This window comes from Pseudophryne corroboree, chromosome 9 (genome assembly GCF_028390025.1).
Source record: "Pseudophryne corroboree isolate aPseCor3 chromosome 9, aPseCor3.hap2, whole genome shotgun sequence".
NCBI lineage: Eukaryota > Metazoa > Chordata > Amphibia > Anura > Myobatrachidae > Pseudophryne > Pseudophryne corroboree.
Genome location: NC_086452.1, coordinates 471,982,801 through 472,006,250, shown reverse-complemented (window position 1 = coordinate 472,006,250; position 23,450 = coordinate 471,982,801). Strand labels below are relative to the sequence as shown.

Below are 23,450 nucleotides of genomic sequence, written 5' to 3'. Positions count from 1 at the left end.
CACCCTCTTTCCCGCGTTCCTGTCTCTGATATCCCAGACTGTCTCTCTCTCCCCCTCTCTCCCGCGTTCCTGTCTCTGATATCCCAGACTGTCTCTCTCTCTCCCCCTCTTTCCCGCGTTCCTGTCTCTGATATCCCAGACTGTCTCTCTCTCTCCCCTCTCTCCCGCGTTCCTGTCTCTGATATCCCAGACTGTCTCTCTCTCTCCCCCTCTCTCCCGCGTTCCTGTCTCTGATATCCCAGACTGTCTCTCTCTCCCCCTCTCTCCCGCGTTCCTGTCTCTGATATCCCAGACTGTCTCTCTCTCCCCCTCTTTCCCGCGTTCCTGTCTCTGATATCCCAGACTGTCTCTCTCTCTCCCCCTCTCTCCCGCGTTCCTGTCTCTGATATCCCAGACTGTCTCTCTCTCCCCCTCTCTCCCGCGTTCCTGTCTCTGATATCCCAGACTGTCTCTCTCTCCCCCTCTCTCCCGCGTTCCTGTCTCTGATATCCCAGACTGTCTCTCTCTCTCCCCTCTTTCCCGCGTTCCTGTCTCTGATATCCCAGACTGTCTCTCTCTCTCCCCCTCTCTCCCGCGTTCCTGTCTCTGATATCCCAGACTGTCTCTCTCTCCCCCTCTTTCCCGCGTTCCTGTCTCTGATATCCCAGACTGTCTCTCTCTCCCCCTCTTTCCCGCGTTCCTGTCTCTGATATCCCAGACTGTCTCTCTCTCTCCCCTCTCTCCCGCGTTCCTGTCTCTGATATCCCAGACTGTCTCTCTCTCTCCCCTCTTTCCCGCGTTCCTGTCTCTGATATCCCAGACTGTCTCTCTCTCTCCCCCTCTTTCCCGCGTTCCTGTCTCTGATATCCCAGACTGTCTCTCTCTCTCCCCTCTTTCCCGCGTTCCTGTCTCTGATATCCCAGACTGTCTCTCTCTCTCCCCCTCTTTCCCGCGTTCCTGTCTCTGATATCCCAGACTGTCTCTCTCTCTTCCCCTCTTTCCCGCGTTCCTGTCTCTGATATCCCAGACTGTCTCTCTCTCTCCCCCTCTTTCCCGCGTTCCTGTCTCTGATATCCCAGACTGTCTCTCTCTCTCCCCTCTTTCCCGCGTTCCTGTCTCTGATATCCCAGACTGTCTCTCTCTCCCTCTTCCCGTCTCTATATCCCAGACTGTCTCTCTCTCCCCTCTTCCCGCGTTCCTGTCTCTGATATCCCAGACTGTCTCTCTCTCCCCCTCTTTCCCGCGTTCCTGTCTCTGATATCCCAGGCTGTCTCTCTCTCTCCCCCTCTCGCCCGCGTTCCTGTCTCTGATATCCCAGGCTGTCTCTCTCTCTCCCCCTCTCGCCCGCGTTCCTGTCTCTGATATCCCAGACTGTCTCTCTCTCTCCCCCTCTCTCCCGCGTTCCTGCCTCTGATATCCCAGACTGTCTCTCTCTCTCCCCCTCTTTCCCGCGTTCCTGTCTCTGATATCCCAGGCTGTCTCTCTCTCTCCCCCTCTCGCCCGCGTTCCTGTCTCTGATATCCCAGACTGTCTCTCTCTCTCCCCCTCTCTCCCGCGTTCCTGTCTCTGATATCCCAGACTGTCTCTCTCTCCCCCTCTTTCCCGCGTTCCTGTCTCTGATATCCCAGGCTGTCTCTCTCTCTCCCCTCTTTCCCGCGTTCCTGTCTCTGATATCCCAGACTGTCTATCTCTCTCTCCCTCTCTCCCGCGTTCCTGTCTCTGATATCCCAGACTGTCTCTCTCTCTCTCCCCCTCTTTCCTGCGTTCCTGTCTCTGATATCCCAGACTGTCTCTCTCTCTCCCTCTTTCCCGCGTTCCTGTCTCTGATATCCCAGACTGTCTCTCTCTCTCCCCCTCTTTCCCGCGTTCCTGTCTCTGATATCCCAGGCTGTCTCTCTCTCTCCCCCTCTCTCCCGCGTTCCTGTCTCTGATATCCCAGACTGTCTATCTCTCTCTCCCCCTCTCTCCCGCGTTCCTGTCTCTGATATCCCAGACTGTCTCTCTCTCTCCCCCTCTTTCCCGCGTTCCTGTCTCTGATATCCCAGGCTGTCTCTCTCTCTCCCCCTCTTTCCTGCGTTCCTGTCTCTGATATCCCAGGCTGTCTCTCTCTCTCCCCCTCTTTCCTGCGTTCCTGTCTCTGATATCCCAGACTGTCTCTCTCCCCCTCTTTCCCGCGTTCCTGTCTCTGATATCCCAGACTGTCTCTCTCTCTCCCCCTCTTTCCTGCGTTCCTGTCTCTGATATCCCAGGCTGTCTCTCTCTCTCCCCCTCTTTCCTGCGTTCCTGTCTCTGATATCCCAGGCTGTCTCTCTCTCTCCCCCTCTTTCCTGCGTTCCTGTCTCTGATATCCCAGGCTGTCTCTCTCTCTCTCTCCCCCTCTTTCCCGCGTTCCTGTCTCTGATATCCCAGGCTGTCTCTCTCTCTCCCCCTCTCGCCCGCGTTCCGGCGTTTCTGGCCCCATGTGGGCCGTGTTCCTCAGCCCTCCAGCTGTGAGGGGTCAGTTATAAAGCAATTAATGCAGATGCAGAGTGCTACGTGTTCATTAGACGCCGCGCTGGAAGCTGTAATTTGCTCCATTTTGCTGCGTTATAATTTCTGTGTGTGTGGAGTTAGTGGAGGTACATTGGAAAGTGCAGGGATTTGGGGTCCTCCCTCTATCTCCATAGTAGCGCACCCCCCCCCCCCTCTCCCCGATCCATAGCCGCTGAATTATTATTTTGCTCTCGATAAACGGGGGATCGGAACTGGCTTTTACTAAGCACTTTACTGTAATTATGCTGCAGGCTTTGTACCTCGCCTGTGCTTCATTACATTGTCATATTGCTGGTTCTGTGCAGACAGTGCCGTGAAATCTCCAATCAATATGTATTATTGAAAGCCCCTGCAGCGCCTTTCATCCAGTCTCCGCAATGTTCCCTGACTGCTCTGATACTGGTTCCCCATCTAGTATTGGCGTAAGATAAAGACATATGCTTACACGAGCGTTCCTGTATGTATCAGGGGGACTGCGCTGGCGTATGGCGCAGTGATAATGGTAGCCGCAGTCCCTGTCCAATAGCTGAATGGCTTTCATCCACAGTTGCCCGTGTATTAGGGATATCTCGCACCCGTTCCAGTTCCACCCGTCCTTTCTTCCTTCTCAAACATCAAGTTGAGCAGATTTAATAACCGTAACGTTCACCAAACATTTTCCACCCACCTCTCGGCGGGAGCTGGACAGTACTTACCCGCTGGCCGCACAGATTCTTATTATTATTATGTATTATTTACAGTTTCTTATATAGCGCAGCATATTCTGTTGCGCTGTACAATTGGAAACAACAGTGATAAGACAGATATAGAGGTAGGAGGGCCCTGCCCGTAAGCTTACACTCTATAGGGAAATAGGAAGGATACACAAAGGTGCTATCTATAGCATAGCGGTTCCACCAGACTGCAAAGACTGGATGATAGCCAGGGCGTGGACTTTCAACCTTCCAATACCCTGCTTCATCGCGCACATTGGCGTGCTGCGTTACGACAATAGTTGTAATTATGGGGGTCATTCCGAGTTGATCGCTCGCTAGCTAGTTTTAGCAGCCGTGCAAACGCTATGCCGCCGCCCACTGGGGAGTGTATTTTAGCTTAGCAGAAGTGCGAACGCATGTGCAGCCAAGCTCTACAAAAACAGTTTGTGCAGCTTCAGAGTAGCTCTGAACCTACTCAGCGCTTGCGATCACTTCAGCCTATTCGTGTCTGGATTTGATGTCATACACCCGCCCAGCGAACGCCCAGCCACGCCTGCGTTTTTTCAGACTCTCCTACGTTTTTGCAAACACTCCCTGAAAACGATCAGTTGACACCCAGTAACGCCCCCTTCCTGTCAATCTTCTTGCGGCCGTCTGTGCGACTGAAAACTCCGCTAGAACATGTGCACAACCACAAAGGGATTTGTACCCGTACGTCGCACGTGCGCATTGCGGTGCATGCGCAGAAATGCAGATTTTTAGCCTGATTTCTGCGCTGCGAAAATCGTCAGCGAGCGATCAACTCGGAAGGACCCCCTATGAGCGTTAGCTCAATGGTACGGGCTAAATAGAGTAAAAGTGTCTTATAACGCTGGACTAGTAAGATGTCTGTGAGTATATGTGTCATAGGGGGGCCATTCAAATGTGATCGCTGCTGTGCGTTTTCGCACAGTGGGCGATCAGATCCGAACTGCGCATGCACCGCAATGCGCAGGCATGACGTACGGCTGCAACGGGGATCGCCGGTCAGTGATGGAATTGTGCGAAGGATCCATTCGCACGGGCGGTCGCAAGCAGATTGACAGGAAGAGGGCGTTTGTGGGTGGCTGCTGACCGTTTTCAGGGAGTGTCCGGAAAAACGCAGGCGTGTAAGCGTTTGCAGGGCGGGTGTCTGACGTCAAATCCGGTCCCGGACAGGCTGAAGTGATCGCAGCGGCTGAGTAAGTTCTGGGCTGCGCAGAGACTGCACAGACTGTTTGTACCGCTCGGCTGCACATGCGATCGCACACTTGCAAAGCGAAAATACACTCCCCTATGGGCGGAGACTATCTGATCGCAGGACAGCAAAACTCGCCTGCTAGCGATCAGGTCTGAATTACCCCCATAGTTATACGGGAGTGTGGCATTGCCACTCAGGAGAACGGATGGGTATCTCTGATAAATACTCCGCCAGCTGTCCGCAGTACGTGAGACGCAGACAACACACAGATGTGATAGATACAAACACCAGTGCAGTAATGAGTGGACGCACAAAGCCTATGAAGGCATGACATGTAGTATAGGAGGTCAGACATGCCACAGCTGGTATAAGGTTCCCCTGTCGGCACGACACCCCACCATGCTGCCGGTTCCAGCGTATAGACAGGCAATGTCTAGGACGAACATCAATCAGCCGACCTCATATGGTCGACACTGACAAATGGCCTGCATGGTCAAAGGTCGACCTATGAAAGGTCAACAGGTACAAAGACAACAGGTTCAAATGGTCGACATGGCACTGGTCTACACACATATGGTCGACACTCCTTTTTAAGGTTTTTTTTTTGCATTTTTTTACACCTTTTTCATATTTTACCATCCGTATTGACTACTACTGGTAATAGTAACTGCCCGCAGCATAGGGACGCGGTACATTAATTGGGGTTCTCTGAATAACGACGCCCCAAAAATAAAAGTGTATCGACCATTTCCTGTGTCAACCTTTTGTATCAGTCGACCTTTCATAGGTCGACCTTTTGTCTGTGTCGACCTAATGAATGTTGACCCCATATGATTGAAGCCCAGGAGTGGAGCATTGTGTGTCTGGTGGAAGGGGTCATGTTGGAGAGTGTGTAAGTGGGAAGCCCAGGAGCGGAGCATTGTGTGTCTGGTGGAAGGGGACATGTTGGAGAGTGTGTAAGTGGGAAGACCAGGAGCGGAGCATTGTGTGCCTGGTGGAAGGGGTCATGTTGGAGGGGGTGTAAGTGGGAAGCCCAGGAGCGGAGCATTGTGTGTCTGGTGGAAGGGGTCATGTTGGAGGGGGTGTAACTGGGAAGTCCAGGAGCGGAGCATTGTGTACCTGGTGGAAGGGGTCACGTTGGGGGGCGTGTAACTGGGAAGCCCAGGAGCGGAGCATTGATTGTCTGGTGGAAGAGTTCATGTTGGAGGGTGTGTAAGTGGGAAGCCCAGGAGCGGAGCATTGTGTGTCTGGTGGAAGAGGTCATGTTGGAGGGTGTGTAAGTGGGAAGCCCAGGAGCGGAGCATTGTGTGCCTGGTGGAAGGGGTCACGTTGGAGGGGGTGTAAGTGGGAAGCCCAGGAGCGGAGCATTGTGTGTCTGGTGGAAGGGGTCATGTTGGAGGGTGTGTAAGTTGGAAGCCCAGGAGCAGAGCATTGTGTACCTGGTGGAAGAGGTCATGTTGGAGGGTGTGTAAGTGGGAAGCCCAGGAGTGGAGCATTGTGTGTCTGGTGGAAGGGGTCATGTTGGAGGGTGTGTAAGTGGGAAGCCCAGGAGCGGAGCATTGTGTGTCTGGTGGAAGAGGTCATGTTGGAGGGTGTGTAAATGGGAAGCCCAGGAGCAGAGCATTGTGTGCCTGGTGGAAGAGGTCATGTTGGAGGGGTTGTAAGTGGGAAGCCCAGGAGCAGAGTATTGTGTACCTGGTGGAAGGGGACATGTTAGAGGGTGTGTAAGTGGGGAGCCCAGGAGCGGAGCATTGTGTATCTGGTGGAAGGGGACATGTTGGAGGACGTGTAATTGGTAAGATCAGGAGTGGAGCATTGTGTACCTGGTGGAAGAGGTCTTTTTGGAGGGTGTGTAAATTGGAAGCCCAGGAGCGGAGCATTGTGTGCCTGGTGGAAGGGGTCATGTTGGAGGGTGTGTAAGAGGACCCAGGAGCAGAGCATTGTGTACCTGGTGGAAGGGGTCATGTTGGAGGGTGTGTAAGTGGGAAGACCAGGAGCAGAGCATTGTGTACCTGGTGGAAGGGGTCATGTTGGAGGGGTGTAAGTGGGAAGTCCAGGAGCGGAGCATTGTGTACCTGGTGGAAGGGGTCATGTTGGAGGGCGTGTAAGTGGGAAGCCCAGGAGCGGAGCATTGTGTGCCTGGTGGAAGGGGTCATGTTGGAGGGCGTGTAAGTGGGAAGCCCAGGAGCGGAGCATTGTGTGCCTGGTGGAAGGGGTCATGTTGGAGGGTGTGTAAGTGGGAAGCCCAGGAGCGGAAAATTGTGTGTATGGTGGAAGGGGTCACGTTGGAGGGGGTGTAAGTGGGAAGCCCAGGAGTGGAGCATTGTGTACCTGGTGGAAGGGGTCATGTTGGAGGGTGTGTAAGTGGGAAGCCCAGGAGCGGAGCATTGCGTACCTGGTGGAAGGGGTCATGTTGGAGGGCGTGTAAATGAGAAGACCAGGAGCGGAGCATTGTGTGCCTGGTGGAACAGGTCATGTTAGAGGGTGTGCCAGGGGGAAGCCCAGGAGCAGAGCATTGTGTGTCTGATGGAAGAGGTCATGTTGGAGGGTGTGTAACTGGGAAGCCCAGGAGCGGAGCATTGTGGGCCTGGTGGAAGGGGTCATGTTGGAGGGCCTGTAACTGGGAAGCCCAGGAGCGGAGCATTGTGTATCTGGTGGAAGAGGTCATGTTGGAGGGCCTGTAACTGGGAAGCCCAGGAGCGGAGCATTGTGTACCTGGTGGAAGGGGTCATGTTGGAGGGCCTGTAACTGGGAAGCCCAGGAGCGGAGCATGGTGTACCTGGTGGAAGAGGTCATGTTGGAGGGTGTGTAAGTGGGAAGCCCAGGAGCGGAGCATTGTGTGTCTGGTGGAAGGGGTCATGTTGGAGGGTGTGTAAGTTGGAAGACCAGGAGCGGAGCATTGTGTGCCTGGTGGAAGAGGTCATGTTGGAGGGTGTGTAAGTTGGAAGCCCAGGAGCGGAGCATTGTGTACCTGGTGGAAGGGGACATGTTAGAGGGTGTGTAAGTGGGAAGCCCAGGAGCGGAGCATTGTGTGCCTGGTGGAAGGGGTCACGTTGAGGGGCGTGTAACTGGGAAGCCCAGGAGCGGAGCATTGTGTGTCTGGTGGAAGGGGTCATGTTGGAGGGTGTGTAAGTTGGAAGCCCAGGAGCGGAGCATTGTGTACCTGGTGGAAGAGGTCATGTTGGAGGGTGTGTAAGTGGGAAGCCCAGGAGCGGAGCATTGTGTGTCTGGTGGAAGGGGTCATGTTGGAGGGTGTGTAAGTTGTAAGCCCAGGAGCGGAGCATTGTGTACCTGGTGGAAGAGGTCATGTTGGAGGGTGTGTAAGTTGGAAGCCCAGGAGCGGAGCATTGTGTGCCTGGTGGAAGAGGTCATGTTGGAGGGTGTGTAAGCTGGAAGCCCAGGAGCGGAGCATTGTGTGCCCGCGGGAAGGGGTCATGTTGGGGTCTGGTATGATGCCTGCGATACTAAGCTTTATATAGTGTCACCCTGATCACAGCCAAGATGAAAGCATGAGAAGTCCTTTCCCTAATCTCCTGCCTGTACCAGGAGGGACATGGTCCATCTCTCATCACATTTGTGTCTGTGACGGAGCTCTGCTGTGGAGCCTGAGAGCACGCTGTACATGGGAGATATCATTCCGCTTACTGACAGGCGTTACCCGACATAGGGATAGATTTACTAAAGCTTCTAAACCAGACAAGTGGTGGTGGTGCCCATAGCTTCTGTAGGACCATTTCTAGAGTGTAATGGTGACCTTGCTGGAATCTGGCTGCTGAGTGAGGCATTTTCAGGTGCTGGATTTAAAGGGGAAACATTACATATAAAACCGACATGTTCCCCTTTAATTCCAGCAGTTGATACCACTAAACACGCGGGGGTTAGGAACATCGCTGTTTAGTGAATTTGCCAGGGATCTTTATTGTTAGAGTCTCCTCTTCTGAGCAGACATGGAGAACGACTCTCAGTGAGCACAGTGTGTGGGACGACTACGGGCAGACTCTGGAGACGGTGCAATAGTGTCATCTTAGGGCGCTATGGTCCCACCCTGCCCTGGTAATTTAAGTGGTTTCCAAGACTATGGTTTCCTGGCATAGAGGTGGGATGTTCTCCTAGGACATTGCGTAGATCTTGTCCACCTCCTGGTTGTCTGGATTTTGAGTTCCATGTATCTTCTAGGTACGTAGAGGTGTTTGGAGCATATACAGGGCATCATTCTCATCATGCAACCTAATACCACAGAAGACGGGCCTCCTAAAAGGTGGATCCAGGTATACGCACACCTCAGAGTAGGACATATCTCCAGTGAGTGCGGGCACCCTGCTTGTGTCCTCACCATCTGCTCCATGTAATACACTGCGTAATGTCAGCTCGCAGTGATAATAATCGCAGGCCAGCGTCTTTGTGCTTTATGAATGACCCTTTGCGCCTCTTGCATGTGTGAAGCATTGTGCGTCCTCCGGACGTCGCCGCGTACGTTCCTTTTCCCTGTCACCAGCAGACAGATAAAACATTCCTCAGCAATCAGCGACATCTCTGTAATCCTCCCGCAGCCTGGACCAGCGTCTGTCACCGTGACAATCTACGGCTGACCCAGCGCATAATCAGTTTCTCCGGCCTATTAATTGCCGGAAGATCATTAATGGGGTCACCTCTTACATTCTCCCGCGTCCTTGGCGCCAGGATCCCATAAAATCACATGTAGGAAATTGGCATTTACTTGGCACCTTCGCTCCCCTCGTCCCTCATATACTCCCATCACTGTGTCTCTCCCCATTCTCTCCTCATGTGCTGATGCAGAAGGAATGCAGTAATTATACTGAGCGCAGGTGCAGCGCCAAGGGCTGTGCCATCCTTCCGCCTATACAGCCCTGATAAATGCCAACTTTCCTTAAATGTACACAGGCTCCAAATAATGTCTGGATTAGTCACCTACAGTACACAGTGACGGTAGCGTTAGGGGAGCCGGGCCTTTCACAGACAGACGCGGCACCGCCAGCACCCGTACCGGGCTAAGACCAAATGTGTGACCTCTCCTTATTCTCCTTATTCAGTATACATCCTTAGGGATACAGTGCACCCCTGTTTGATAAATGGCGTGCTGCGCTCCAAATTATTGTTCGTTAAAACCTCACCAGCGGCGGGCAATATGCAGCTGCACAGATACAGCGGAGCTACAAGTCCCATCATGCCTTGCCAGCTTACCTCATGCCTCAGTGATGTCATAAGTTGCTAGCAAATGAATAAGCTAGGTTCTCATGGATATTGGCCGCCATCCCCGGGCGTTGGCGATGGGTGTTATTGATTTTATCTGTGGTCCTCCATGGTTTATAAATATTCCATGGCTGTATGAAGGCGCTGGGAATTGTAGTTCATCAAGCGCGTCATACACGGGAGAGAGCAGGATTTTACAGAATACAGCGGCTTGGCGTGACTCTGCCGCTGACGATCACTTTTATGGTTTAAATTGCGCTAGATGAGTTTCAGAGTTGGTTAATTTTCTATGGACAACGTGTATTTTACCCTCCGCAGCAGATTGTATGTGTGTCCCCTTATACTGAAGTGTGTGTGGTGGGGGGGTGCACGTCCCGTTGTAAGCACGGGTACTGGTTGGGCGTAGTCCCTGTACTGGTATTTGTCTTCATCTACCCAAGGCCACAGGAAAAGGAGCCATCTCTATTACTAAACCATATGGATGCCCACTTGACTAGTGCCGCTTGTATCAGGTAGGAAGGACCGCCATGGGATCTCATTGATACAGTAGGTGTTGGGCATCCAGTATAGGTGTCTTGTGATGTCCTGTTACATTGGGAAGCATTTATTTAAGGTCCTACGCTACCTGACTCGCTGCAGTTGAGGTCCCTTGTTTCCAACATGGCTGCCGCCATGTGCTGTTAGCCATTGTGATGCTACGTGACTGACGCGCCAGTCTCACGTTACTGTAATGTGGTTCTTTGCCCCAGGTTTTGGGACTGTATGCCAGATATCTTTGCAGTCCTGGGTTGAGCAATGTTCTGCAGATCTCTCTAGATGTTCTGTGAGAGGAAATAGGAAGATCATGCTTAAATTAATATGATTTATTCCCGGGGAGAAATAACCCTATCAGCACGTAGAACTGAGTATTGGGGCACTGAGGCAGGAGAGGTACCGCAGCTGCAGTGTAAGTGCACAGGGTTGAGGCACTGAGTGAGGTGAGATAGTGCAGCTACAGGGTTGAGGCACTGAGCGAGAATAGGTACCGCAGCTACAGGGTTGAGGCACTGAGCGAGGAGAGGTACCGCAGCTACGGGGTTGAGACACTGAGCGAGGAGAGGTACCGCAGCTACGGGGTTGAGGCACTGAGCGAGGAGAGGTACCACAGCCGCAGTATTTGGAATGATAGTGAATGAATGGCTCTGGTGTAGAAGCAGGCCTGTACGTGTTCCCGTGTATGGATTCTGCTGGTGGGATCCTACAGACCCCTGACTGAACGTCTCTGGTGCAGAACCAGGCCTGTACGTGTTCCCGTGTATGGATTCTGCTGGTGGGATCTCACACACCCCTGACTGAACGTCTCTGGTGTAGAACCAGGCCTGTACGTGTTCCCGTGTATGGATTCTGCTGGTGGGTTCCTACAGACCCCTGACTGAACGTCTCTGGTGCAGAACCAGGCCTGTACGTGTTCCCGTGTATGGATTCTGGTGGTGGGATCTCACACACCCCTGACTGAACGTCTGGTGCAGAACCAGGCCTGTACGTGTTCCCGTGTATGGATTCTGCTGGTGGGATCTCACACACCCCTGACTGAACGTCTCTGGTGCAGAACCAGGCCTGTACGTGTTCCCGTGTATGGATTCTGCTGGTGGGATCCTACAGACCCCTGACTGAACGTCTCTGGTGCAGAACCAGGCCTGTACGTGTTCCCGTGTATGGATTCTGCTGGTGGGATCTCACACACCCCTGACTGAACGTCTCTGGTGCAGAACCAGGCCTGTACGTGTTCCCGTGTATGGATTCTGCTGGTGGGATCCCACACACCCCTGACTGAACGTCTCTGGTGTAGAACCAGGCCTGTACGTGTTCCCGTGTATGGATTCTGCTGGTGGGATCCTACAGACCCCTGACTGAATGTCTCTGGTGCAGAACCAGGCCTGTACGTGTTCCCGTGTATGGATTCTGCTGGTGGGATCCCACAGACCCCTGACTGAACGTCTCTGGTGTAGAACCAGGCCTGTACGTGTTCCCGTATATGGATTCTGCTGGTGGGATCTCACACACCCCTGACTGAACGTCTCTGGTGTAGAACCAGGCCTGTACGTGTTCCCGTGTATGGATTCTGCTGGTGGGATCTCACACACCCCTGACTGAACGTCTCTGGTGTAGAACCAGGCCTGTACGTGTTCCCGTATATGGATTCTGCTGGTGGGATCTCACACACCCCTGACTGAACGTCTCTGGTGTAGAACCAGGCCAGTACGTGTTCCCGTGTATGGATTCTGCTGGTGGGAGCCTACAGACCCCTGACTGAACGTCTCTGGTGTAGAACCAGGCCTGTACGTGTTCCCGTGTATGGATTCTGCTGGTGGGATCTCACACACCCCTGACTGAACGTCTCTGGTGTAGAACCAGGCCTGTACGTGTTCCCGTGTATGGATTCTGCTGGTGGGATCCTACAGACCCCTGACTGAACGTCTCTGGTGCAGAACCAGGCCTGTACGTGTTCCCGTGTATGGATTCTGGTGGTGGGATCTCACACACCCCTGACTGAACGTCTCTGGTGCAGAACCAGGCCTGTACGTGTTCCCGTGTATGGATTCTGCTGGTGGGATCTCACACACCCCTGACTGAACGTCTCTGGTGTAGAACCAGGCCTGTACGTGTTCCCGTGTATGGATTCTGCTGGTGGGAGCCTACAGACCCCTGACTGAACGTCTCTGGTGTAGAACCAGGCCTGTACGTGTTCCCGTGTATGGATTCTGCTGGTGGGATCCTACAGACCCCTGACTGAACGTCTCTGGTGCAGAACCAGGCCTGTACGTGTTCCCGTGTATGGATTCTGCTGGTGGGATCTCACACACCCCTGACTGAACGTCTCTGGTGCAGAACCAGGCCTGTACGTGTTCCCGTGTATGGATTCTGCTGGTGGGATCTCACACACCCCTGACTGAACGTCTCTATCTGTAGCCGCTCTCAGTTGTCAGGTGCAGACTCAGCAAATGACTGTGTCAGTGAGAACACAATCTCCTGATGGCGGGTGATCAGCGCAGCCTCGGCTGTGAGTAGCGGTGAGGGGTCCGGTGGGAGAGTCGGCTAAACAGCTGAGTTCAGCAAGGCGGGATGGGGAGTATGGGGGGGGGGGGGGGGTGAGATGCTTGGAGGGGGGGTCCTGCTTTTAGCACTTGAAGAACTAGCTGGAGTAAGGGTGTTGCGGGAAGCGCTGTAATTGGGGGAATAGGGGGGTGGGGTGCCGCAGGGAAGTGAGCTTAGATTTGATGCATAAGGTAGTGCAGGGGTAGGCAGCGTGCGTCACTCCAGCTGCTGTGGAACTACACATCCCAGCATGCCCTACCACAGTCTTACCGTTAAGGTATGCTAAAACAGTAGCAGTGTATGCTGGGATTTGTAGTTCCATGGCAGCTGGAGGGCCAATGTGTAGTGATGAGCAGGTAACTGGTACCATTAAGGGATGTAACCGTGCGCTGGGCTATGCAGAACGGGCCGCAGAAAAAGTTTGGGGCTGAGATCTGTGATCTACCTCTAGCTGTCACAGTAACACGTTTGTATCGCTGTGCGCACGTGTCTTCTGCGAATTACCGTCCTGTTACTGAACCCGTAGCCGGTGTTATAGCGGCGGCACTAATAACATATATCTGATGTGATGTGTGGGATGAGTAATATCATTCATATCAAATCCATTTCTTCCCGGGATCCGGAAGCTGTGCAATAAATGTGCGGGCTTTCCTCATTGTCTCCAAATACATCCTCTACATCCCCCCTCCCACCGCTGTCACGCCGTCACCTGACTCTCCAGCTGCGTCTTGTACATGTCTCCAGCCGCGTTACCAGCCGTCTTCAGAGCCAGATCCAGTATACAATGTGCGTGTCCATCCGTAGCTTAATATAGATCCAGTATACAATGTGCATGTCCATCCCTAGCTTAATATGGATCCAGTATACAATGTGCGTGTCCATCCCTAGCTTAATATGGATCCAGTATACAATGTGCGTGTCCATCCGTAGCTTAATATGGATCCAGTATACAATGTGCGTGTCCATCCCAAGCTTAATATGGATCCAGTATACAATGTGCGTGTCCATCTCTAGCTTAATATGGATCCAGTATACAATGTGCGTGTCCATCCCTAGCTTAATATGGATCCAGTATACAATGTGCGTGTCCATCTCTAGCTTAATATGGATCCAGTATACAATGTGCGTGTCCATCCCTAGCTTAATATGGATCCAGTATACAATGTGCGTGTCCATCTCTAGCTTAATATGGATCCAGTATACAATGTGCGTGTCCATCCCTAGCTTAATATGGATCCAGTATACAATGTGCATGTCCATCCCTAGCTTAATATGGATCCAGTATACAATGTGCGTGTCCATCCCTAGCTTAATATGGATCCAGTATACAATGTGCGTGTCCATCCCTAGCTTAATATGGATCCAGTATACAATGTGCGTGTCCATCTCTAGCTTAATATGGATCCAGTATACAATGTGCGTGTCCATCCCAAGCTTAATATGGATCCAGTATACAATGTGCATGTCCATCCCTAGCTTAATATGGATCCAGTATACAATGTGCGTGTCCATCCCTAGCTTAATATGGATCCAGTATACAATGTGCGTGTCCATCCCTAGCTTAATATGGATCCAGTATACAATGTGCGTGTCCATCCCAAGCTTAATATGGATCCAGTATACAATGTGCATGTCCATCCCTAGCTTAATATGGATCCAGTATACAATGTGCGTGTCCATCTCTAGCTTAATATGGATCCAGTATACAATGTGCGTGTCCATCCCTAGCTTAATATGGATCCAGTATACAATGTGCGTGTCCATCCCAAGCTTAATATGGATCCAGTATACAATGTGCATGTCCATCCCTAGCTTAATATGGATCCAGTATACAATGTGCGTGTCCATCCCAAGCTTAATATGGATTCAGTATACAATGTGCGTGTCCATCTCTAGCTTAATATGGATACAGTATACAATGTGCGTGTCCATCCCTAGCTTAATATGGATCCAGTATACAATGTGCGTGTCCATCCCTAGCTTAATATGGATCCAGTATACAATGTGCGTGTCCATCCCAAGCTTAATATGGATCCAGTATACAATGTGCGTGTCCATCCCAAGCTTAATATGGATCCAGTATACAATGTGCGTGTCCATCCCAAGCTTAATATGGATCCAGTATACAATGTGCGTGTCCATCCCTACTTCAATATGGATCCAGTATACAATGTGCGTGTCCATCCCCAGCTTAATATGGATCCAGTATACAATGTGCGTGTCCATCCCAAGCTTAATATGGATCCAGTATACAATGTGCGTGTCCATCCCAAGCTTAATATGGATCCAGTATACAATGTGCGTGTCCATCCCAAGCTTAATATGGATCCAGTATACAATGTGCGTGTCCATCCCTAGCTTAATATGGATCCAGTATACAATGTGCGTGTCCATCCCAAGCTTTATATGGATCCAGTATACAATGTGTGTGTCCATCCCTAGCTTAATATGGATCCAGTATACAATGTGCGTGTCCATCCCTACTTCAATATGGATCCAGTATACAATGTGCGTGTCCATCCCAAGCTTAATATGGATCCAGTATACAATGTGCGTGTCCATCCCTAGCTTAATATGGATCCAGTATACAATGTGCGTGTCCATCCCTAGCTCAATATGGATTCAGTATACAATGTGCGTGTCCATCTCTAGCTTAATATGGATCCAGTATACGATGTGCGTGTCCATCCCATGTGCATGTCCATCCCTAGCTTAATATGGATCCAGTATACAATGTGCGTGTCCATCCCAAGCTTAATATGGATCCAGTATACAATGTGCGTGTCCATCTCTAGCTTAATATGGATCCAGTATACAATGTGCGTGTCCATCCCAAGCTTAATATGGATCCAGTATACAATGTGCGTGTCCATCTCTAGCTTAATATGGATCCAGTATACAATGTGCGTGCCCATCCCTAGCTTAATATGGATCCAGTATACAATGTGCGTGTCCATCCCAAGCTTAATATGGATCCAGTATACAATGTGCGTGTCCATCCTAAGCTTAATATGGATCCAGTATACAATGTGCGTGTCCATCCCAAGCTTAATATGGATCCAGTATACAATGTGCGTGTCCATCCCTACTTCAATATGGATCCAGTATACAATGTGCGTGTCCATCCCAAGCTTAATATGGATCCAGTATACAATGTGCGTGTCCATCCCTAGCTTAATATGGATCCAGTATACAATGTGCATGTCCATCCCTAGCTTAATATGGATCCAGTATACAATGTGCGTGTCCATCTCTAGCTTAATATGGATCCAGTATACAATGTGCGTGTCCATCTCTAGCTTAATATGGATCCAGTATACAATGTGCTTGTCCATCCCTAGCTCAATATGGATTCAGTATACAATGTGCGTGTCCATCCCTAGCTTAATATGGATCCAGTATACAATGTGCATGTCCATCCCTAGCTTAATATGGATCCAGTATACAATGTGCGTGTCCATCTCTAGCTTAATATGGATACAGTATACAATGTGCGTGTCCATCCCAAGCTTAATATGGATTCAGTATACAATGTGCGTGTCCATCCCTAGCTTAATATGTATCCAGTATACAATGTGCGTGTCCATCTCTAGCTTAATATGGATCCAGTATACAATGTGCGTGTCCATCTCTAGCTTAATATGGATACAGTATACAATGTGCGTGTCCATCCCAAGCTTAATATGGATTCAGTATACAATGTGCGTGTCCATCCCAAGCTTAATATGGATCCAGTATACAATGTGCGTGTCCATCTCTAGCTTAATATGGATCCAGTATACAATGTGCGTGTCCATCTCTAGCTTAATATGTATCCAGTATACAATGTGCGTGTCCATCTCTAGCTTAATATGGATCCAGTATACAATGTGCGTGTCCATCCCTAGCTTAATATGGATCCAGTATACAATGTGCGTGTCCATCTCTAGCTTAATATGGATCCAGTATACAATGTGCGTGTCCATCTCTAGCTTAATATGGATCCAGTATACAATGTGCGTGTCCATCTCTAGCTTAATATGGATCCAGTATACAATGTGCGTGTCCATCTCTAGTTTAATATGGATCCAGTATACAATGTGCGTGTCCATCTCTAGCTTAATATGGATCCAGTATACAATGTGCGTGTCCATCTCTAGCTTAATATGGATCCAGTATACAATGTGCGTGTCCATCTCTAGCTTAATATGGATCCAGTATACAATGTGCGTGTCCATCTCTAGCTTAATATGGATCCAGTATACAATGTGCGTGTCCATCCCTAGCTCAATATGGATCCAGTATACAATGTGCGTGTCCATCTCTAGCTTAATATGGATCCAGTATACAATGTGCGTGTCCATCTCTAGCTTAATATGGATCCAGTAGACAATGTGCGTGTCCATCTCTAGCTTAATATGGATCCAGTATACAATGTGCGTGTCCATCCCTAGCTTAATATGGATCCAGTATACAATGTGCGTGTCCATCTCTAGCTTACTATGGATCCAGTATACAATGTGCGTGTCCATCTCTAGCTTAATATGGATACAGTATACAATGTGCGTGTCCATCCCAAGCTTAATATGGATCCAGTATACAATGTGCGTGTCCATCCCAAGCTTAATATGGATCCAGTATACAATGTGCGTGTCCATCCCTAGCTCAATATGGATCCAGTATACAATGTGCGTGTCCATCCCTAGCTTAATATGGATCCAGTATACAATGTGCGTGTCCATCCCAAGCTTAATATGGATCCAGTATACAATGTGCGTGTCCATCCCTAGCTCAATATGGATCCAGTATACAATGTGCGTGTCCATCCCTAGCATAATATGGATCCAGTATACAATGTGCGTGTCCATCCCAAGCTTAATATGGATCCAGTATACAATATGCGTGTCCATCCCAAGCTTAATATGGAATATTTTAGTGCAAAACAGATTTATGGCATAAAATAAAAATATTTTTTTATAAAAAAGTTCTGATCAGACAGCGTATTCCCTGGGACCACTGTGTTCATCATATCTTACACTTTCCTCAGAGATCACAGTGACTTGTCCCTGATGAAAGTACAGTTTGTATACTGAAACGAGTGGGATGTAATGGTTGGATAGATCTGTGTCTGTGTGACTGAATGAGTTACTCCTGCCAAACTGGGCACATCAGCCGCACGTGCCGTGTATTATTCATATAACGCCTCCTGACTGACGTCTGTGCTTTTTCCTGCAGCTCTACAGAGACAAACGGAACCTGTTTGAGGTGAAGGAGAACGTTCCGCGGAAATTGGTGGAGAAAGTGGCAGCCGACATTGAAACGCTGCTCGCCAAGAAAGTGCGAGCCCTGAAGGTAAATGTCTAGATGAGCGCGCTGCCCTCCTGATGGCGGCTACATAGGGGGTAGCGCAGTTTGCATCTATTCTCATTACACCAGTGCTGCCACTTAATAAATACATATGAAGTAAATGAATCAGTGAGAGGGACGATCCATCAGGAATATTTCCATTCTGTCACTTTTGTATGTGTGTAACAAATTGGTCTTTGTGTCACATGATGGCACAACGTCGGACCCATTAAAAGTTTACGACCAGACCCACTACCTGCCAGCTGAGAGCCGGTGCGCTGTGTCCTGTTGGGGAGTGGGAATGCGGGATGACGCTCCTTTGCAATCTGCCCTGTACACCCATGTGCGGGGTTTCAGTAAAACTATGCGTACTGGTTTGAGGCTCCTCCCCTCGCGCTTTGGCTGACATCTAGGACAAGCTGTACTACCGCAGTACTGCGCACCGGACTTGCGTGTGTCATAAATGATCTCCGTGTATTGCGCAGACTGAGGTCACTATCCGACATAAATAAGAGATTTCATATTTAAAAAAAGAATTTTTTTTGTCGGTATATCATTCTTATTTTAGCAGATAGGTTGCAATGGATCCAGGAAGAGATATGTCCACTGAGCCAGGGAGAGATCTGATCACTGAGCCATGGAGAGACTTGAGCACTGAGCCAGGGAGAGGTTTTATCACTGAGTTAGGTAGAGTACTGATCAATGAACCATTAAGAGATCTGTTCACCGAGCCAGGGAGAGATTTAATCACTGAGCCAGGAAGATATTTAATCACTAAACCAGGGAGAGATTTGATCACTAAGACAGGGAGAGGTCTGTTCACTGAGCCAAGGAGAGATCTGTTTGTTGAGCCATGGAGAGACTTGATCACTGAGCCAGGGAGAGGTTTTAACACTGAGTCAGATAGAGTACTGATCAATGAGCCATTAAGAGATCTGATCATTGAGCCAGGGAGAGATTTAATCACTGAGCCAGGAAGATATTTAATCACTAAGCCAGGGAGAGATTTGATCACTAAGCCAGGGAGAGTTTTGATAACTGAGTCAGGGAGAGAACGGATCACTGAGTTAGGAATATATTTAATCACTGAGCCAAGGAGAGATCTGTTTGCTGAGCAATGGAGAGACTTGATCACTGAGCCAGGGAGAGGTTTTATCACTGAGTCAGGTAGAGTACTGATCAATGAGCCATTAAGAGATCTGATCACTGAGCCAGGGAGATATTTAATCACTGAGCCAGGAAGATATTTAATCACTAAGTCAGTGAGAGATTGGATCAGTAAGTCATGGAGCGATCTGATCACTGAGCCAGGGAAAGTTTTGATCACTGAGCCAGGAAGATATTTAATCACTGAGCCAGGTAATGTTGTAATTACTTAGCCAGGAAGATATTTAATCACTAAGCCAGGGAGAATTTTGATCACTGAGCCAGGGATATATTTGATCACTGAGCCAGGGAGAGATTTGATCACAGCCATGGAGAGATTTGATCACTGAGTCAGCGAGAGATTGGATCACTGAGTCAGGGAGAGATTGGATCACTGAGTCAGTGAGAGATCAGATCAATAAGTCATGGAGAGATCTGATCACTGTGCCAGGGAGAGATCTGATCACTGAGCCAGGGAGAGGTTTTAACACTGAGTCAGGTAGAGTACTGATCAATGAGCCATTAAGAGATCTGATCACTGAGCCAGGGAGAGATTTAATCACTGAGCCAGGAAGATATTTAATTACTAAGCCAGGGAGAGATTTGATCACTGAGACAGGAAGAGATTTAATCACTAAGCCAGGGAGAGTTTTGATCACTGAGCCAGGAAGATATTTAATCACTGAGCCAGGTAGTTTTGTAATTACTTAGCCAGGACAAGATTTAATCACTGAGCCAGGGAGAGTTTTGATCACTGAGCCATGGAGTGTTTTGATCACTGAGCCATGGAGTGTTTTGATCACTGAGCCAGGGAGATATTTGATCACTGAGCCAGGGAGAGATCTGATCACTGAGCCAGGAAGAGATTTGATAACTGAGTCAGGGAGATAATGGATCACTGAGTTAGGAATATATTTAATCACTGAGCCAAGGAGAGATCTGTTTGCTGAGCAATGGAGAGACTTGATCACTGAGCCAGGAAGATATTTAATCACTGAGCCAGGTAGTTTTGTAATTACTTAGCCAGGACAAGATTTAATCACTGAGCCAGGGAGAGTTTTGATCACTGAGCCATGGAGTGTTTTGATCACTGAGCCAGGGAGATATTTGATCACTGAGCCAGGGAGAGATCTGATCACTGAGCCAGGAAGAGATTTGATAACTGAGTCAGGGAGATAATGGATCACTGAGTTAGGAATATATTTAATCACTGAGCCAAGGAGAGATCTGTTTGCTGAGCAATGGAGAGACTTGATCACTGAGCCAGGGAGAGGTTTTATCACTGAGTCAGGTAGAGTACTGATCAATGAGCCATTAAGAGATCTGATCACTGAGCCAGGGATAGATTTAATCACTGAGCCAGGAAGATATTTAATCACTAAGCCAGGGAGGTATTTGATCACTGAGTCAGTGAGAGATCGGATCAATAAGTCATGGAGAGATCTGATCACTGAGCCAGGGAGAGATCTGATCACTGAGCCAGGGAGATATTTGATCACTGAGCCAGGGAGAATTTTGATCACTGAGCCAGGGAGAGATCTGATCACTGAGCCAGGGAGATTGTTGTTCCCTAGTGATCACTTTTTGGAGTTTTGTTTGTCAGTCCTTGAATGAATTCTTTGGTGATTGGGGATATTAAGAACTATTCAATTATAAAACGTCAGAGGAATGAGGTAATGAGCAGTGATAAGCAGGAAAAACACGCAGCCTATCTCTACTTTATATCTATGGAATGGGAATAAAAATGTTTAGAAGTAAAATAACATTGTTTATTCCTAGAAGCATAGAAAGCAGGATATATACCCCCCCCCCCCCCCCCCCCCCCCCCCATCTACAACAATGGCTTCCGCACGGCTAAGTGATGCAGAAGGGTAATATCATTCTTGTGTTGTACGTAGAGTGTTATCCTGGCACCAAATGTTGGTTCCCCCTCAGGTTTATGTGCTTGGAGTCTGTGTGCAGGTGTCACGGTGTCTCTGACAGATCCCTGCACAGCAGTCTGCTCTCACATATGCAGTATTAGCGACTGCACTGTTCCCTTGTCTGTGGGAATATTCTTAGGGGTGAAATGCGGCAACAACAGATCTGATGATGTCTGTGTCATGTGTTCTGTTTGCGCAGTATATTCAGATTCACAGTGCGTACGAATGAGCCCCAGTCTTCTGCAGACGGCAATGAAGCAACATTTTGTTTGCAGCACAATGTAACGAGAGATACAGTAGCGATCATTGTGGCTGTTAGTATATGTGATTAGTTGATTATGGTATAGGTAATTGTGATGAGCAATGGTATAGGTGATGAGGTAGTAATGGTATAGGTGATTAGGTAGTAATGGTATAGGTGATGAGGTAGTAATGGTATAGGTGATGAGGTAGTAATGGTATAGGTGATGAGCAATGGTATAGGTGATGAGGTAGTAATGGTATAGGTGATTAGGTAGTAATGGTATAGGTGATGAGGTAGTAATGGTATAGGTGATGAGGTAGTAATGGTATAGGTGATGAGCAATGGTATAGGTGATGAGGTAGTAATGGTATAGGCGATGAGGTAGTAATGGTATAGGTGATGAGGTAGTAATGGTATAGGTGATGAGGTAGCAATGGTATAGGTGATGAGGTAGTAATGGTATAGGTGATTAGGTAATGGTATAGGTAATGGTATAGGTGATGAGGTAGTAATGGTATAGGTGATTAGGTAGTAATGGTATAGGTGATGAGGTAGTAATGGTATAGGTGATGAGCAATGGTATAGGTGATGAGGTAGTAATGGTATAGGTGATTAGGTAGTAATGGTATAGGTGATGAGGTAGTAATGGTATAGGTGATGAGGTAGTAATGGTATAGGTGATGAGCAATGGTATAGGTGATGAGGTAGTAATGGTATAGGCGATGAGGTAGTAATGGTATAGGTGATGAGGTAGTAATGGTATAGGTGATGAGGTAGCAATGGTATAGGTGATGAGGTAGTAATGGTATAGGTGATTAGGTAATGGTATAGGTAATGGTATAGGTGATGAGGTAGTAATGGTATAGGTGATTAGGTAGTAATGGTATAGGTGATGAGGTAGTAATGGTATAGGTGATGAGCAATGGTATAGGTGATGAGGTAGTAATGGTATAGGTGATTAGGTAGTAATGGTATAGGTGATGAGGTAGTAATGGTATAGGTGATGAGGTAGTAATGGTATAGGTGATTAGGTAGTAATGGTATAGGTGATGAGGTAGCAATGGTATAGGTGATTAGGTAGTAATGGTATAGGTGATGAGGTAGCAATGGTATAGGTAATGAGGTAGTAATGGTATAGGTGATGAGGTAGTAATGGTATAGGTGATGAGGTAGTAATGGTATAGGTGATTAGGTAGTAATGGTATAGGTGATGAGGTAGCAACGGTATAGGTGATGAGGTAGTAATGGTATAGGTGATGAGGTAGTAATGGTATAGGTGATGAGGTAGCAATGGTATAGGTGATGAGGTAGTAATGGTATAGGTGATGAGGTAGTAATGGTATAGGTGATGAGCAATGGTATAGGTGATGAGGTAGTAATGGTATAGGTGATGAGGTAGTAATGGTATAGGTGATGAGGTAGTAATGGTATAGGTGATGAGGTAGCAGTGGTATAGGTGATGAGGTAGTAATGGTATAGGTGATTAGGTAATGGTATAGGTGATTAGGTAGTAATGGTATAGGCGATTAGGTAGTAATGGTATAGGTGATGAGGTAGTAATGGTATAGGTGATGAGGTAGTAATGGTATAGGTGATTAGGTAGTAATGGTATAGGTGATGAGGTAGCAATGGTATAGGTGATGAGGTAGCAATGGTATAGGTGATGAGGTAGTAATGGTATAGGTGATGAGGTAGTAATGGTATAGGTGATGAGGTAGTAATGGTATGGTATAGGTGATGAGGTAGCAATGGTATAGGTGATGAGGTAGCAATGGTATAGGTGATTAGGTAATGGTATATGTGATGAGGTAGTAATGGTATAGGTGATGAGGTAGTAATGGTATAGGTGATGAGGTAGTAATGGTATAGGTGATGAGGTAGTAATGGTATAGGTGATGAGGTAGTAATGGTATAGGTGATGAGGTAGTAATGGTATAGGTGATGAGGTAGTAATGGTATAGGTGATGAGGTAGCAATGGTATAGGTGATGAGGTAGTAATGGTATAGGTGATGAGGTAGTAATGGTATAGGTGATGAGGTAGTAATGGTATAGGTGATGAGGTAGTAATGGTATAGGTGATGAGGTAGTAATGGTATAGGTG

At 48.6% G+C, this 23,450-nt stretch overlaps 1 protein-coding gene across 2 annotated transcripts in view; it reads left to right on the top strand.

The window, feature by feature from the left end:
- The window catches only part of CACNA2D2 (calcium voltage-gated channel auxiliary subunit alpha2delta 2), a 423,565-nt gene that overhangs the window by 125,696 nt on the left and 274,419 nt on the right, over positions 1-23,450 (top strand). For both annotated transcript variants that reach the window (XM_063941375.1, XM_063941374.1), the window contains exon 3: positions 17,926-18,042. In XM_063941375.1, the coding sequence (XP_063797445.1) occupies positions 17,926-18,042 (117 nt within the window). The remainder of the gene's footprint in view (positions 1-17,925; positions 18,043-23,450) is intronic.